Source organism: Apis cerana, linkage group LG10 (genome assembly GCF_029169275.1).
Source record: "Apis cerana isolate GH-2021 linkage group LG10, AcerK_1.0, whole genome shotgun sequence".
Lineage (NCBI taxonomy): Eukaryota > Metazoa > Arthropoda > Insecta > Hymenoptera > Apidae > Apis > Apis cerana.
The window spans coordinates 5148212-5165673 of record NC_083861.1 but is presented as its reverse complement, the minus strand read 5'-3'; the positions used below and the strand labels follow the sequence as shown (position 1 = coordinate 5165673).

General features: G+C 20.0%; 4 protein-coding genes across 7 annotated transcripts; 2 read left to right on the top strand and 2 right to left on the bottom strand.

Annotated features, from left to right (window-relative positions):
- Positions 1–206: 206 nt before the first annotated feature.
- LOC107993040 (protein disulfide-isomerase A6 homolog) lies at positions 207–3077 on the bottom strand. The gene is made up of 6 exons (XM_017049232.3): positions 2820–3077; positions 2433–2623; positions 2120–2344; positions 1809–2015; positions 1403–1728; positions 207–1331 (listed from the first exon to the last, which is right to left on the bottom strand). Exons 1-6 carry the CDS (start codon positions 2833–2835, stop codon positions 1013–1015), a joined length of 1284 nt encoding a protein of 427 aa, XP_016904721.1. The 5' UTR covers positions 2836–3077; the 3' UTR covers positions 207–1012.
- A 1050-nt stretch (positions 3078–4127) lies between these two features.
- Positions 4128–6878, top strand: LOC107993014 (pseudouridine-5'-phosphatase). Of its 2 annotated transcripts, none has more exons than XM_017049178.3 (4): positions 4128–4838; positions 5432–5650; positions 6310–6542; positions 6607–6878. In XM_017049178.3, the coding sequence occupies exons 1-4, from the start codon at positions 4775–4777 to the stop codon at positions 6784–6786; spliced, it is 696 nt and encodes a 231-aa protein (XP_016904667.1). In that variant the 5' UTR covers positions 4128–4774; the 3' UTR covers positions 6787–6878. The 2 variants fall into 2 exon arrangements, with proteins under 2 accessions (XP_016904667.1, XP_061936859.1); XM_062080875.1 differs by having other exon boundaries at positions 4128–5198.
- On the bottom strand, positions 6493–14227 carry LOC107993012 (DNA polymerase alpha catalytic subunit). Of its 3 annotated transcripts, XM_017049175.3 has the most exons (22): positions 14049–14227; positions 13494–13685; positions 13042–13351; positions 12661–12955; positions 12191–12598; positions 11516–11884; positions 11239–11443; positions 10890–11158; positions 10648–10764; positions 10395–10578; positions 10196–10327; positions 9937–10112; positions 9622–9862; positions 9415–9554; positions 9117–9322; positions 8773–9034; positions 8502–8676; positions 8263–8426; positions 7935–8183; positions 7765–7840; positions 7479–7675; positions 6493–7374 (listed from the first exon to the last, which is right to left on the bottom strand). In XM_017049175.3, exons 1-22 carry the CDS (start codon positions 14062–14064, stop codon positions 7372–7374), a joined length of 4386 nt encoding a protein of 1461 aa, XP_016904664.2. In that variant the 5' UTR covers positions 14065–14227; the 3' UTR covers positions 6493–7371. The 3 variants fall into 3 exon arrangements, with proteins under 3 accessions (XP_016904664.2, XP_028520224.2, XP_061936857.1); XM_028664423.2 differs by having other exon boundaries at positions 6493–7675; XM_062080873.1 differs by lacking the exons at positions 6493–7374; positions 7479–7675; positions 7765–7840; positions 7935–8183; positions 8263–8426 and having other exon boundaries at positions 8554–8691.
- A 15-nt stretch (positions 14228–14242) lies between these two features.
- LOC114576888 (transport and Golgi organization protein 11) lies at positions 14243–17113 on the top strand. Its single transcript, XM_028664417.2, has 5 exons — positions 14243–14376; positions 14875–15105; positions 15287–15381; positions 15500–15651; positions 16083–17113. Exons 2-5 carry the CDS (start codon positions 14880–14882, stop codon positions 16291–16293), a joined length of 684 nt encoding a protein of 227 aa, XP_028520218.2. The 5' UTR covers positions 14243–14376; positions 14875–14879; the 3' UTR covers positions 16294–17113.
- Positions 17114–17462: the final 349 nt, after the last annotated feature.

The window sequence follows — 17462 nt, the reverse complement described above, 5'->3', positions numbered from 1 at the left end:
TTTTTTTATTTTAAATTACGTTTAAGTAATAATAATTAATATAACTTAAATGAATAATATAACAATGTAAAAATATGTACTATGTATATTTAAATGAATATATAATATATTTGAAATTTTATATTTTTCTAAAATTAAGATTAAGTAAATTTTAAGTAAAAATTTTAAAGAATAAAAACAATGTATATATATAAACAATATTATAATTTTTTTTAGTGTTAGAATTTATTTAATAAAAAACATAAATTAAGATTACAATTAGTTAAATTTAGATAAGATAATATTTTATATTCACATACAATAAACATATTTCATATATTATAATCTTTTACATAGAGAAGAATATAAAATTTATTTCTATATAATCATGATGGAAGACCTGTATAACTCAGTCAAACAATGAAATCTTACATAAACATAAAAGTAATAATGTATGTTTTAAATATGTTTAAATTTATAATTGCTTTTTTTATTTTGGTCCCATATTAGGGAGAACCAAAAATATTTTATGGAATGCATAATGACATTACATATTACCAGTAATTATTTTAAATTTATAATATTCTCATAAAAAGGTTTTTGTTTAAATACATATAGCATATATGTTTCATTTTTATTATAAATTTTATCCAACTATTACTTTAAAAATGTACAAATAATTTTTTATTTTTATGTAATAAAAATTAAAATTTTAAATTTAATTTTATTTAAAATAAATTATATACGATTCTGATGGAATGAATAAATTAAATTTTGTAAATTTGGCTTCAATGGAAGAATTATTGTTTAAACATTCATAACTAACATATTTAAACTTCCTAAGAAGTTTATTTCAATACAAAAAAAATTTATAACATTATGATAAAAATAATGATAATGATTATCAGTGTACATTAATACATACATAGTATATTAACTGATAATAATGTTATATAAAAATAAATATCGAATTATTTTATTAATATATGTATATGAAAGTGCGTTTGTTTCTGAGAAACACTAAATTTTATAATTACAGTTCGTCCTTTTCATCAAGATCTATGTCACTAAGATCGATTTCTTCTTCTTGTGGAAGTTCGGCATCTTTACCATCCCACGATTTAGTTTCAAGAATTGTTGGTAATTGAGCTCCTTTTAAAGGAGCTGTACCTCCTCGTCCATAACTTAAATCTCGTAAGAATTCATTTATACCATCATATGAAAAACTACCCTTTAATAAAGAATATTTCATTTTCTTTATATTTACAGCTGCTAATGCTGGATAACCAAAACCTCCAATTTCTAACGCTTCCTCAATATGAGGTTGAGCACCAGCTTCAGCCCAAACCCAACTACAAAAAAACATATATATTGTTTTTAAAATTTTATTTTTATTAAATGATAAATAAGACTGATAACATACCCCCACATTTTTTGTTTATATTTTTCTCCAAGTTCATTTAATATTTTTAAATATCCATTTCTGCATTCTGATTGACAATCTAAAATATGCGGTAAAACGGATATAACACATAACGGTTTATTTTCACATACTTCTCTTAAACCCTTTTCATTTATAATTTGAAGTACTTCTGGTGCTGGAACATTTTCTGCCAATTTCTCTAATGCCCAATTTACTATATCACTACTTGTGCGACCACCATCATATTCTTGCACAAAATCAGTAGATTTTTTGCCAGGTGCAAAATATTTAATAGTAGGATATCCTTTTATTTCATATTGGCTAGCCTAACAAAACATTAAGATTTGATTGAAATATTATATACATAATTTTAAATAATATTACTTTTAAAATGAAAATTACTTACTTTTACTCTATTTGCAGTAGCATCAATTGCTCCTAATTTAACTTTACCTTTAAGCTCTGTTGCTGCAGATGCCCAAATAGGAGCTAAATTTTTACAATGACCACACCATGGTGCATAAAATTCAATTAACCACATATCATCTGAATTCATTACTATATTATCAAAATTATCATCTGTTAATTCAATTACATCTTTGGAATCTTTAGACTGTAATAACAATAAAAAATTTTCAATTATTAATTAATAACTGCAGTTTATTAAATTTTTTAAATTATTTATTCTGTTTTTATTTTTTATATTATTATATTTACCTTAAAATCTCCAGTACTTCTTTTTCCTCCTAAAATTCTACGTGCTTTTTGACCAGCTCCATTTAAAGCAGCATCAACTATTCCTGCTGCAGTTCTTGGTCCATTATAATCTTCTGGTTTATTATCAATACCAAAAATCTTAATCGTAGGAAAACCTTGTATTCCATATTTTGCTCCAAGAGATTTATGTTCATCTGCATTTATTGCACCAACTTTTACAATACCCTATAAAAATTTATATTATAAGTTTCTAATAGAATAAAAAAATAAATTATTTTTAAATAAAGTAAAATATTTCTAATACAAAAATTACTTTTAATGCAGTTGCAGCTTTGTTATATTCAGGTGTCAACATTTGACAATGTCCACACCATGGTGCAAAAAATTCCACAACCCATATATTATCACTATTTAGTACTAAATTATCAAAATTGTTTGGTTTTAGATTTACGACATCCGAATTGGAGTACAAACAATGAGCTCCAGAAATTAATAGCAAAATACCTAAATAAAAACAAATATAGCAATATTAAATTATTTTCAAGTAATATAAAATCAAATATTAAAAATCAAATAAAAATAAAAATAAATATTAATTGAAAAGATAAAAATGTATACATTATAACGGTATATTTACCGGTAAGATTTAATACTAATAAATGATATATATATTATATATATATTAGTTTTTAAAATTTACCTAAAAATTCTTGCATTTTATTTAGCAAAATAAGACAATAAGGTTACAATTTCTTTTAAGAAATCATTCACAGAAAAACCTTTCAAATATAAGAACAAAACGAATACAACTTTTCCTTACAAAATTCAATCGTCCTATCTGTTTCCCCACTCTTTATAACCAAATATAATTTTTCGTGGATTGTTCTGATTGGTCATTCATAATCAACAAATATTCGCTACAATGGAATCATCCATTTCAATGAGAATAGCCAAAATTAGACTATTTAATTTATAAATTAAAATTATTACATTTCATTTTCTTTATAAAAAAAAAAATATTGTTATAAACTTGATAAAAAATGCAAATAGATAATATAAGATTTCTATATAATATATAGAATTATATTTATTAAATATGATTGATTTTTGCGTACTAACAATTATTTAATAGTTCTATTATTTAAACTGATATATTATAATTATTTTATATATAATATGTTTATAAAATGATAAAGCTAATTAGTATAAACTAAGTGCTGATATTCAATTTATAATATTATTTAATATTTGATTATGAAATTTCGATTTAATATCTACAAAATCTATATTATTAATTTTCATTCTCAAATTATTATTACATATTTATTTTATATTAAAAAGTTATTACTAATACTTATCTATTTTAGATTAAGAATAAATCATTTAAAATTGAAAACTATTATAATTCATTATTTACTAATAAAAATATAATCTATTTTAGATGCAAAGTATAGTGAGAATAAATTTGGTAACAAATTCATATTTCTATATATAATTAATCAAGTTTATTTATAAGAAATTATTAGTTTGATATTCCTTCGATTTTTTGCTTACAAAATTTAATGTGTATTTTTATGTATGATTCAATATGTATTTTTATTTTTAAATCGTAAAAGAATACAATAAAATAATCATAATTTAATATAATGGTGTATACAATATACTATTAATATTTTCTATGTTTATATTAAAATAAATATTAAAATGTGATAACATAAAAATATTCAAAATTATTAAATTTAATAAAAAATCAGTAAATATTAAAATTTGTTCTTTTTTAGTATAAAATGATTGATAGTATAAAATAATTTTTACATTAATAAAATCATCATCACAAAGATCTCAACTCTTAAATCCTATTTTCATAAACAAAATATCAACTTTATAAATAAATTTATACAAAATAATCTTATCTCTAACAATATAGATAATCATAAATATATTTAGGCTTATGACAAATGAAATATATTAAAAATGTAATCAATCAAATAAATTATAAAAGTAAAAAATCGGATCTGAACAGATTGTAGATAGGATCAGTTTCATCTAATACAAGCTTTAATTGCTTATAACTTAAGTAAATTTTAATCAAAATTTTTATATATTTTTGTTTTCTAGAATTGATATGTTAGATATCTCATTATTATATATCTCATACATTATATATTAATATTTTATATATAAATTATATTATATATAATATTATATTTTTAATTATGTTATATTTTTGTAAAAAAACTAAAATAAAAAATTAATACTTATAAATTTTGTAAAATTTAAGAGAGAGTACTAGTATATGCAATATAACTAATTATTATAAATATATAAAATCGATTTGTGCTGCAATATATTATTGCGCAATATATATTAATACATATATTATTATAGTATTTTGCTGCATCATTGTTATTTCTTATCATGTAATATATATAACAAACAAAAATTTTATAAAAAATTTCATAAAAATTAGATTACATTTATATTGAATACAGTTGTACAAGATTTATTTCTACCATAGTTTATATATAAAATAGATTGAGATTCTATAAGATATTGTTAATAAAATAAATTTCTATATATATTTTTAGTTTAATACTATAATAATTTAATTATATAACGTGTTATTAAAAGATTGAAATTTTAATACATTCAAAAATGTCGCAAAATCAATATAAAAATGTTACACATTGTATTTTTGATATGGATGGGTTATTGCTCAGTAAGTGATTTATATTATCTTACTTATATTATATTTATATTCAATGAATTAATATATACAGAGAGGGATTATTTAATTAATAATTAAAACTTCTATTTAATATAATAATTAAAAATAAATATTTTATTTCTACGAAGTCCATATTTTTATAAGTTGGATAAAATGTAATCTAATCTGTAAATAAGTAAATATTCATTCATAAGAATAAAGTAATTTTGTTTTGTCTATGTATATATAGAAGTGAATAAAATCTCAATGGCAATTATTAAGAAATATGAAGAATATAGATTAAAGTACACCATGCATCTTTATGGACAGATACTACTGTCAATGAAAAGGTTAAAATAACACTCATCATGCGTGAGTTGGGAAATTGTATTAGAATTTTATATATATATATTATATATACTTTTGAACATATATATAAACATTCTTATTAAAAATTATTCATTTATTATAAGTATAAAATTACTTTCAACAATTTTCATAAATTAATATTTACAAATCAATTTAAATCAATAGTTCATAAGTAAATTTTATATTGCACATTAATTATACAAATAATTGCATTAATTATATTAAAATCTTAATAGATACAGAATTACTTTACACTGAAGCCTTTAATCGTATTATAAATCTCTACGGGAAAGAATTTACATGGGAACATAAAGCAAAAATTATGGGTTTTAAATCTAAGGATGTTGGACAAGCTTTGATTGAAATGTTTTCTTTACCAATAACAGTAGAAGAATTTGAAAATAAGATAACCAAAATATATCAAGAATTATTTCCCTCTGCAAATCTTATGCCAGGTAATTTATGAAATTATTAGAAATAATAAAAATAATAAAAATTTAGTTTATAATATGCATTAAAAGAAGTAATATTTAGTTAATAAAATATTTAATTTAGATTAAATTTAAAATTGCTAGATTTAATTATTTATATTAAATATTATGATAAAAGATGATAAAAGATAGTAGTATTAACAAAAATCATAATAATATTAAAAATAATAATATAATACAAAATTTTTTAAATTGAATTAAATTAACTTATTCTTTATAAATATAAATATTATAAAAATAAATTAATTGTATTTATTGCAAAAACTATTTTTTATGTATTATTAGCAGATATTGATATGATTATATGTGCAGTAATTTTAAAGAAAAGAATTTTATTTGTTTGATATTTTAAATTAAAAATTATTATCATGAAACTCTTTTCTCTTAATAAAAATTTTTTGTAAGTTCTTTGTTTTTAAAATTTTTTTAAAAACATTTTATATAAATTTAAGAAAAGATTTTTAGAAGTAAATTATTTTTAAATACAATTTTTATATAAATTTTACAAATTTTTTTTTAACATAATTATTAAATATTAATTTTTAAATATAATTATTTTAAAATTTAAAATAAAATAAAATAAAATGTTATTTTAAATAAAGTATAGAATTATTTAAAAACAGGTGCTGAACAATTGTTGCAACATTTAAAACAAAATAATATTCCAATAGCATTAGCTACAAGTTCAAATAAAGAAAATTTTGAATTAAAAACTCAAAGATGGAAAAATATATTTGATTTGTTTAATCATAAAGTTCTTGGTGGTTCTGATCCTGATGTTATTAATGGTAAACCAGCACCTGATATTTTTTTAATTGCTGCAAAACGTTTTATTGACAATCCTGATCCATCAAAGGTTTGTTACAATTTATATATTTTTTTTCCCATAATTATTTATAAATTTAATATTATATTTTTAGTGTCTTGTATTTGAGGATGCTCCAAATGGTGTAAAAGCTGCATTTAATGCTGGGATGCAAGTTGTTATGGTTCCAGATCCAATGTTACCAAATCATTATATTGAAAATCCAACATTAATACTAAATAGTCTTGAAGAATTTCAACCTGAACTATTTGGTTTACCACCATATAATAGATAATATGTATGAAATATATTTCTAAGAAATAGTAATGATCTCTAATGTGCCATTAAGTCAACTTACTTATTAATAAATTAGTTAATAAATTTTAAGCTGTTAATTTCTATTTAAAATTAATATTAATCTTTTTTTCTTATTGAGATTTTTTCAAATTAAATAAATTAATGTTCAATAACATTTTAATTACAATTGAAAAAATTTAAAACTTAAATTATACTTAAAATGGAATATATGAACACAAATTGAATATAAATTTTATATGAGATTGATTAAACATTCTTATGAATTTGTATAGTTATTGTTATTTGATGAATTTTCATATATACAAATTCATATTCATTGTTTATTTTATTAAAATTATTATAGATCGTCTAGAAATATAATATGATCTTAAAATATGTCAAAAATTAACTGCTAGAAATTGTTACTTTCATTAATACAAGTATAAAGGCTATTTATAGTGAGTAGAAGTTATTTTATATTGTTATTTTTAACGTTTCGCGTTTCGCGTATTCGTATAAAACGTAAAAAAAATTTTAAATATAAAAAAATTATTAAAATTTAAAAAAAATTATTAAATTAATTTTACTGAAACAAAAAAAATTAAATTATATCAAATCAATAGTAAAATATTTTTTATCTTATTTTGTTATTATAATAAATTAAAAATATTTTTTTTAAATATTACTTACCATTTCATTATCTGATCCATCTGATATTTCTATAATATCTGCATATAAACTTGGTGTTTTTGATTGTTCATCAATATTTAAAAAAATTGTATCTAAACATACAACAGAAAATGCATTTCTTCTTAACATTTTTTCCATTGTTTCTTTTAAAGAATCATATGCTTCTCTCATGCCTTGTGGATACTGAGATAACAAATCTAAAAATAAATTTATTTTTAAATTATATAATAGTTTTTTTATTATTTTTTCTAGTTAAAAAAGAAAAAAAGAAAACGTAAATACTTGCTTTTATATTTTGATTGACTCACATTAAAAAGATGGAAATAAAAATACATTTGATTATAAAGTTTTGTATCTGTAAACTTTAAATAATAATGAATTTTAATATATTTAAAATATTTTTAAAATGTGATGTATGTATATATATATATATATATATATATTTTTTCAACTTACTACTCTATGTAATTCACCATCTTTACATTTCCTACAAGTTGGATATGTTGAATCAAATCCTAATGGTAATATTTGTGTTTGTTTACCACATATTGGATTTTCACATTCTAACCATCCTTCATAATACTCACTAACTGCTTTTCGTACAGCAAGTGTCATTGCATTTTGTATTATATGAACATATGTCCATGGTGGTATCTTACAATCTGGATTTGAACAGGAAGCAAGTGATAATTGATTTCCTGTAGACTATAAAATTTTATAATAAATAACAAATAAATAAAAAAATAAACATATATAAAATAAAAAATTGCTTGTATTGATTTACCGTTTCGATTATAATATTTTTAAGTATAATTTCTGACTGACATTTCTCATCTTTACAATTAAATTTCAAAGGAAGACAATATTTAAATTTATCTTCATCTGTTAATGGTATATCACCGTATTCTTCATGTATCATTCTTTTAGATTTATAAATATTATCCACACCTATCAACAAAATTTTATTTATGATATTTAATAATTTATATACAATTTTATAATTGATATGAATTAAAATTTTACCAAGACATTTAGCTAATAAAACATCATCAAACCCTTCAATTGGATCACAAATTCGTAAAACAATAGGAAAAATTTGATTTAATAAATAATAATTAATATCTATTTTTAAAAAATCATTCTTTTTATATTCATCAATATGATATGCTCTTTCAGTTGCAGATTTTTCAGTTCCATCCTAACAAAAAAATAACTATATATTTTATAATGTTTATAATAATACATATATACATATATAAAAATAAAATAATGAAATAAATTAACAAATACAAACGTCACATATAATATAAGGAACAGTATCTCCAGTTTTCCACATTCTACCACCTTCTTTGTTTAATCGTAAAGCTACTTGAACATGAGCTTGTTTAGTATCTGGATATTCATTTGGATTTTTAGATAATTGTTTTGTAATGACCAAAGATGATAAGGAAATTTGATTTTCTCGAACATTTTGTGCAACATCATGTAATATCATAAAAATTTGTTCTATTCGATCTTCACATGGTTGATTGGAAAGAAGGTGATCTAAAATTTTTCTAAAAGCGATCATTATTATAAATAATATTAGATATGATTTAAGATTTTGTTTAAAAAATTATTTATTTATATTTTACTTACTTTCCAGTATCACAAGCTAATTGACACCAATCTCTTCTTACAATGTCAAGACCTTTATGTTCTTGTGTTAATTCTATTTGTCCATTAGGTAATTTTGTCATTATAACTGCAGCATATTTTTTCTTCTGTAAAAGCAATAAATAACGGAAAACCCCATCAATATCTAATTCTACTCGTTTATATAATTTGTTGACTTCTTGTTTAATCTATAAATAATTTATTAGTATTAATTCTATTTTTTGAAATAAAAAATAATTATTTTATATATTATATATTATATTATTCATATAATATTTACTTTTTTTCCAACAGAAAAAACTTCTTCATAATCTAATAAATTTGTATTTATCATTATAGAATCAGTATCTCCATATATAACTTCATAATTTAATTTTTCAACAAGACTTTTTGTATGTTGTAAAATTTCTCGACCTTTTGCTATAGATATATTTAATATTTTATATATAAATTTTCAAATAAAATTATATTTTAATTCATACTTTACCAGTAACCATGGCAGCAAGTCCTTTTGCATAAAATCTACAATGAGTTGCACCTAAACAACCATACATAGAATTTGCTGTAAGTTTTAAAGCCAACTGTCTAATATTATATTGCATCTTTAATTCAGGTGAAATATTTGTTGCTTTCATTAATTTCTTTACTTCTCCCCTACTTTCGACTAATTTGCGAATTTCCGTTGGAATTACTCCAGATTCTAAATTTGACTCAGGAATTGATAAATTCTGTACATACATACTCATAAATGAAATGAGGTTCAAACTGATTGTTTTTAATTCATAATAATAAATAAATTTACCCCATAATCAGCATATGCAGCTCCAGGAACAGTAGTAAAACATAAATTATATTCTTGAATTATACTAGGATATAAAGAATTAAAATCCATTAATAAAATAAGTTTATCATAAAATCCCTTTTTTGGTTCAAGAACTAAACCACCAGTATAAGCTGCTTTTTTTCTAGTAGTATTTTCTACATATAGAATAATAGTGATTATAAATAAATTACAAATATATTAGAAAATAATAAATATTTAAAAAAATATATACATATACCTTCATTATCTTTTCCTTTTTTCATAATGCGTTTATCAGGTGTTATATAATGTTTTAGATGAAATGCATGTAATAATAAATATTCATTTCTTTCTGCACGCCCTGCTGTTAATGTTCTTGATATAACATTTCCTATATAAATAAAATAAATATATATTAAGTAAAAAAATTATTATTTTTAATATTTATATACACATACCAGCAATACATGTAATTTGTAAAGCAAGTGGAAGAATATTGAGATCAAAAACAATAGATAAAATATACAATGCTTCTGTCAATGTTATTTTAATTAAATTATCTATTTTGTTTGAAGTATCATAAAATGCAGCACATTCACCGGGTTTTATTTCTTTGCATTCATTTTCCTTTTTCTTCAATACCTATTAAAATAATTGTAATTTAGCTTTTTAAATATTAGAGAATTTTATAAATTAATTTCAAATATTTACCGTTGTACAAAGAGATTGCAAATCATAACTTCTAACTTTGAGATTTAACTCTTTAGCTGATACTTGTATATCACAAATGGGTCGACCAGCTAAAACTTGATTTAAATTTATTTTTCCCTAAAATATATTTTTTTAATTTTATAACATATATATCTTATTTATATAATATATATAAATATTATATATATAGTATATATATAATATATATATAATAATATGTAATATATACATATATACTATACTCTTATCAAAGGAGGTGTTGAACGTCTTAATCTTCCAAGTCTACTCCAATTTGAAACTTTTAATGTAATCATTCTATGCATTAAAATATCAAATTGAAAACCACAATCATATCCAATTAATAAATCTGGATCTGCACTATTTATTATTTTTAATAATTCTTCAAGTAAATCTGTTTCTGTTTCAAATTTCATTATTTTGGTATAAGAAATATTAGAAAGCATTTCTCGTGCTTGTCTTGGCCAAGGTATATCATGTGGATGTGTAATTACTATATGAAATAATATCAAAATGAATCATATTAAAAAGTAATAAGTATATAGAATACTCAATTCAAAAAAGTCAACATACAACAAAAATGTTGCTGAAATGGTGGTTTTGGTGGTTCTTTATCAATATGATACTTGTGATGTATAAGTACTGCAACCATAACTATTTCATTTTGTTGTAATTTAACATTTAGAGATGTTCGTATATTTAAAGTTGTTATTACTAATGGTGGTAATGTTTGAAATTCAGAGAAAACGGATATATTTTCCATTTTCATGCAATTTACCTATTTATATATATTATTAATGCTTTAATGTTTATTAATAATAATAAATTTCAATGAATAAAATTATTATACCTTTATTTTGCACCAACTAGTTTGTATATTACTAGGTAATGGACATTTAATTTCTAGCCAACATGGTCCTTTAATATTTCTTTCTATTAAAAGTAATTCTAAAGCATTTACAGTTGTTCCAAAAACACGCTCTATTGATGGTCCAGAATAATCAGAAGGCATAGGTGGATAATATGCTGCATATCTTACTTCCAAATAATCAGATATTGCTGGAGTACCTTCTTGCTCAAAAGCATAATGTTTTGAGACTTTGTTGCTTCGAAATTCTTTTATTCCTAATTTATTTGCAAATTGATTAAATTCCTTATATACATCTTCTATTGTATTTAATTGTTCTTCTTCATTATTATCTTTAAAAGATGTTTTTATCTAAAATTTGCATTATTATAATTAATAAATTAAAAAAAAAATAGATAATATATGTAAAAAGAATTCTATAATATATGATACAAAGTATTAGAACAAAGATAATTCTAGAAACTAAAATAAAAAGAAAAATTGATATGCAAAAATATTAGTGAAATGAATATGACGATCATAATTTAAATTGTTTATAATTTAATCAAATATTTTTGCATACCAATGTGTTTTATATTTATTTTGATTTTTGCAATTTATTTTTCAATCTCATGAATTAATATTATATATTATGCATATATTAAAAAATATACATACATATACTCTAGGTAGAAGATAAATTCTTCGTGGAATATTCTTTACTGTTAAACAACAGGAGCAATATTCTTTTATAGATGGTACAAAAACTTTTCCCAATAAATATACAACTCCAGGCTGTTTGTATGGATCTTCATATGCATCCCACCAATAAAATCTAAATACTTCTTCTTTATTTGCATTAGTTAAAAGTGGTAAAGGCAGTTCTGTAGTATTAGTATTAGTAGTTACTTCGATATTTGATATTTGTGTTGTAAATTCAATATCTAATATTTTTTCAAAATTTTCTTCTTCAATATTTTTATTTTTTGTTTTAATATTTAATTTATGTTTTTTATTTTCTTCGTTGATAGATGATATTGATTTTTCATTGTAATTAACATTATCATTTGTAAAATCTGTACAAAACTGTAATAAATGAAATATATTTTAAACATTATTTTAAAATATTATTAAATAAAAAGACTTACATCTCCAATGAATTGGCTAAGATCTTCACTTTCTGTTTCAATTATTTGACTATTACTTGAGTTTTTAATATCTTGTTTTAAATGTATATCTAATGTTGTATTTGAAGTACCTGTGATTTCATCATCTATAATTATTTGACTATTACTTTGATCTGAAATAACATTTTCCATTTGACAATTTAATTTTATTTGCTGTAAGTTTACATTTTTTGATTTATCAAAAATGACTAAATCATTATCATCAGATTGTATTTGTTCACATTCAGAAGTTGATTGTAACTTTGTTTTGACATTTCTAAAATTATAATTTATTAATATAATATAATATTAATTATATGTAAATATATATATATATATTAAAAATAATATAAAAAATATTACTTTTCATTTAATTTAGATGCAGTACAAAATTTATTTCTAACAGTTCTTAATTTTGACATTTCTGGACTATTATCTTTTTTCAACTCGGACATTAAATCTCCTAAAATGTTATCATCATCCAATTTAGCATCATATTTCTTTTTAGAAGACATATTCATTAACATATTTTGAATATTTCCTTTTATTTTAATATTATCATTCTTGTTTTTTTTAGGACCTGTGATTTTATGTTTTCTTGCTTCTTGTATACTTTCATCATCCAAATCATCATCAAAAATTTCTCTACCATCTTCAATATAACCACTTTCTCCTTTTGTAACAAATAAATAATTCTTAATAATTAATAATCTTAATAATCTTTCTTAATAATCTTTTCCTTTTATTTTTAATAACAATAAAAAGTTAATTTGCTATATTTATTATTGTAGATAATATAAATATAAAGTTATTACCATCATCAATAATCCAATCATCATTTTGTCTTTCAATTACAGTTTTAGTATATTCTTTTTCATCAACTTCTTCATAAACATTTTCTAATTTATCAATTTCATATTTATTTTTGTTACCTTTTAATTGTTTTAACTTTTCTAAAGCTGACAATCTTCCAGTTTTATCAATCTTTTGACGTTTAGTTCTACCTGCTACATTTATAATTATTAACATATACTATAATATAAAATAAATATTTTAATAAAATATATATTACATAAATATATTGCAAAATTTAATAATAATTTAATAAAATTTCAAACTTTATATAAAAAATCTTGAAATATTTAATCTTAATATTTATAAAATTCTCTTAAACAATAAAATATTAAATAAAAACAATAAAATATTAAATAAAATAATAAATGAAAAATTAAATGAAAAATTGTTAACAACTTTAATAACTTTAAAATTATTACTAAAAATCTTATACAATATTTAAATATAATAAATGTATAGAATTTAAATAAATAGATTTTAAAATAATAAATTTTATTAATTTTATAAAAACTTACATTGGGTGTCACTCATATTTTCCAATAAATTATATAGATTATAATATAGATTATATAGATTATTGAATTAAAATATCATAAAATATTAAAAATAATATTTCTTCAAAAAATAAAATAAAAAAATTAACACATGGAAGAAATTGATAACATTGGTTAAGGTTTTAATGGCAGATATATTTATTTTGGCGGGAATTAGAATCGATATATTCCTATATCGATTTATCTCGATTAGAATATAATCTCGATTGTAACTTTATAGATGAGTATAACATACATTATCAACTTCGTGCGAAAGATTTGTGTTCAACGATCGAAAAGTTACAGAAAGGTAATTATTCAAACTTTAATTTATTTTTCGCATATATAATATTTTATTATAATATATACTATTAATGATCTGATTTACGATATACATTTGTTTTTATTTTATTAATGCTATATAAAATTTCAATCACATATTTTTTTATGTCGTCATTATATTCTTTCATTCTAGAATAAAATTATTAAACATTTAATTTATTAAAATATTCATTGGACTATTTTATAACTATTTTCTTAATAATTAGTAAAAATAAAAATAATTCTTATTTCTTAATTTTTTAAAATATAAATTCATTATATGTAATAAATAATATTATTATATTTAATAAATAAAATTTTTCCATTTATATTAAATTTTAATTTAGTTTTTAAGATAAAAATACTAAATTTATTGTTTTATTTATATATATTATTTTAAATAATAATTTTTATAACTTAATATATAACAATTTCAATAAAAAATATAAAGAAATACAGTTATAAGTTTTGTTTTTAATTATTTTAGTTATAATGTCAAAAACACATAGTCCTACTGTTTTCAATGGAGAAGCTGACAATTTTTATGACCCAAATTTTACTTTGGATATTAATAAAAGAATGCGTGTACCAAAAAGTATTCGTGTAAGTGGCGATTACACAGATGAAGAAATAAATGGTACAAATGGTTCTAGTTGGAATCAGATAGTTGCAGGAGAAAAATTTGAAATGCATGTTCCAGATAGAATTTTAGTTGTTGGTAAATATTTAATGTTCATTAATGTTTATTTAATATTTTACACACATATATTTATAAATATATTTACGCATTAATTTTTATAATTAAATTATTTTTTTATTTAAAGTATTTTTTATTTTTTATAATTAAAATGATTAATAAAAAAAAATAAACAAAAATAATACTAATTTATCAAACGTAGGACAAGAACAACATATTGGAACTAGAGCACCACCAAGAGAAATTACATTAGAAAATGCTGTTTTACCATCTGAACCAGGCATGGTTAGAGTACAGGTAAACATTTGAAATTTTTAAATACATTCAAATAAGAAAATTATTCTGAATTTTATGTAATAAAGGCTTTCTCAATAATAAATGAAATAATATCTAAAATTTTATATTATATTGATAGACTCCACCAAGAATTTTGACATTGGATAATCATTATTTTCCGGCAGTTGATGAAGAGGAACCAAATTCCTATTCAACTGAAAGTAAAGATTCTTTAGTCTCTAGATCACATGGACAATATCCTACAGAAACACAAATAGTTAGGCATGCTAGGTAATAACTATATAAAAAATAATTAATATTTTTTAATGTTCTATTTTTCTAATTATTTTCTAATTCTAATTTTCTAATATAAAATTATATATATCATATATTTATATTATAGTTATATATATATTATATATATTATATATATTATATATACTATATATATTATATATATTATATATATTATATATACTATATATATTATATATACTATATATATTATATATACAGAATAGATATATAATATTGATCATTTCAATTATTTCTATTATTTTTAAAGATATAAGTCATTTCATAAATTTATATTAATACAAGAAATATATAAAAGGAATTTACATTTTTTCTTCTAAATTAATTTTAGCATAAAATATTAAAAGTAATGAGTTTATATTATATATTTTATATTTTTATAAAAACATATGTAATTTTTTTTCTAGAGAACAGACAGCTTCATATAATGCTCTTAATGTTTCTGTTCCACCTAGTGAAGAGATACAACACTTACGTCGACAAGTAGGGAAATTAAATCGTCGAGTAATGGCTATTGAACTTGAAATGTTGCAACGTCAACAAAGAGAAAAAATTTTATATGCATTAACATTAACATATTTAATTCTTAAAGCTTTTTCATGGTTAACAAGAAACTGAGTTTACATTTAGAAAGTGTAAAAGATTTCTCTTGTGTGAAAAATGGTGCTGTTCATCCATATAATGCAAGATAGTCTATCAAAAGTCTCCTTTGTTTTAAGAAAAAATTTATAACCAAAGACTCTACATTGAGTATATGAAATTATAAAATGTTCAAAATAAATGTATTGTATATATTCAAAACTAATTAATTTTCAATATTTACATGAAAATATCAATTAAATTTTTAAATATTTAACTTATAAAATCTAATTTGTTATATTTATATCTTTTATTATTTAAAATGAATTGAAACTTTTCCTTACTTACACTATTTCCTAATATATATAAGCATTGAATATATACTATACTAATTTTTTTTAAATAATTGAATTTGAATATCTAAGTATATTTGTATAAAATAATTTGCATTAATTTCAAGTCAGAAAATGAGTTTTCTTGACATTTATGTTAAAGATCTATTAAGAAATCCATTTTACACAAAAATGTAATATTTCAATATCAAAATAATAAACTGAAAATAAATATTAGATATAAGTACAGTATAATAGGTAATTGTAAATTTGTAAAAGTAACAAAAATGTTATGAGATTCTAGATATTGAAATTGAAATTTCATTTCTTTTTCTTTATTTACTTTTTTTAATCATGTATAACTAAAAATATATTGTATCAATACATTGACAAAATTGTTAAAATCGATTATTATGAATATTATGAATAATACTAAGTTTGACACATTTTTGTGGCTATGATATTCATTGTATATTTATATAATACAAATATATTATGAAAAATGAATAAAATAAATATATAATAATTTTCTTTTATTTTATATATTATTTGTTTAATTTGCTAATAATTTATTATAATTTAGATTATAATGATTATAATGAATTTTTATAATTTTTTTTTATAATTTATAATTAATATATTTTATTATAAACATTGAGATTAAATTATTTTTGAGATTTTGTTAATTTCATAGTAAATTTGATCAAAACTTTTAAAATATATTGAAATTTAATAATCAATTATTTTTTTTTTAATTAAAATAAGACATTTTTTCTTATCTTTAATGTAATCAACAAATTTACATTAATAATAATTTTCTTATATGATATGTTATGCATATATAACTGCATATATAACAATGAATAAATAAAATGA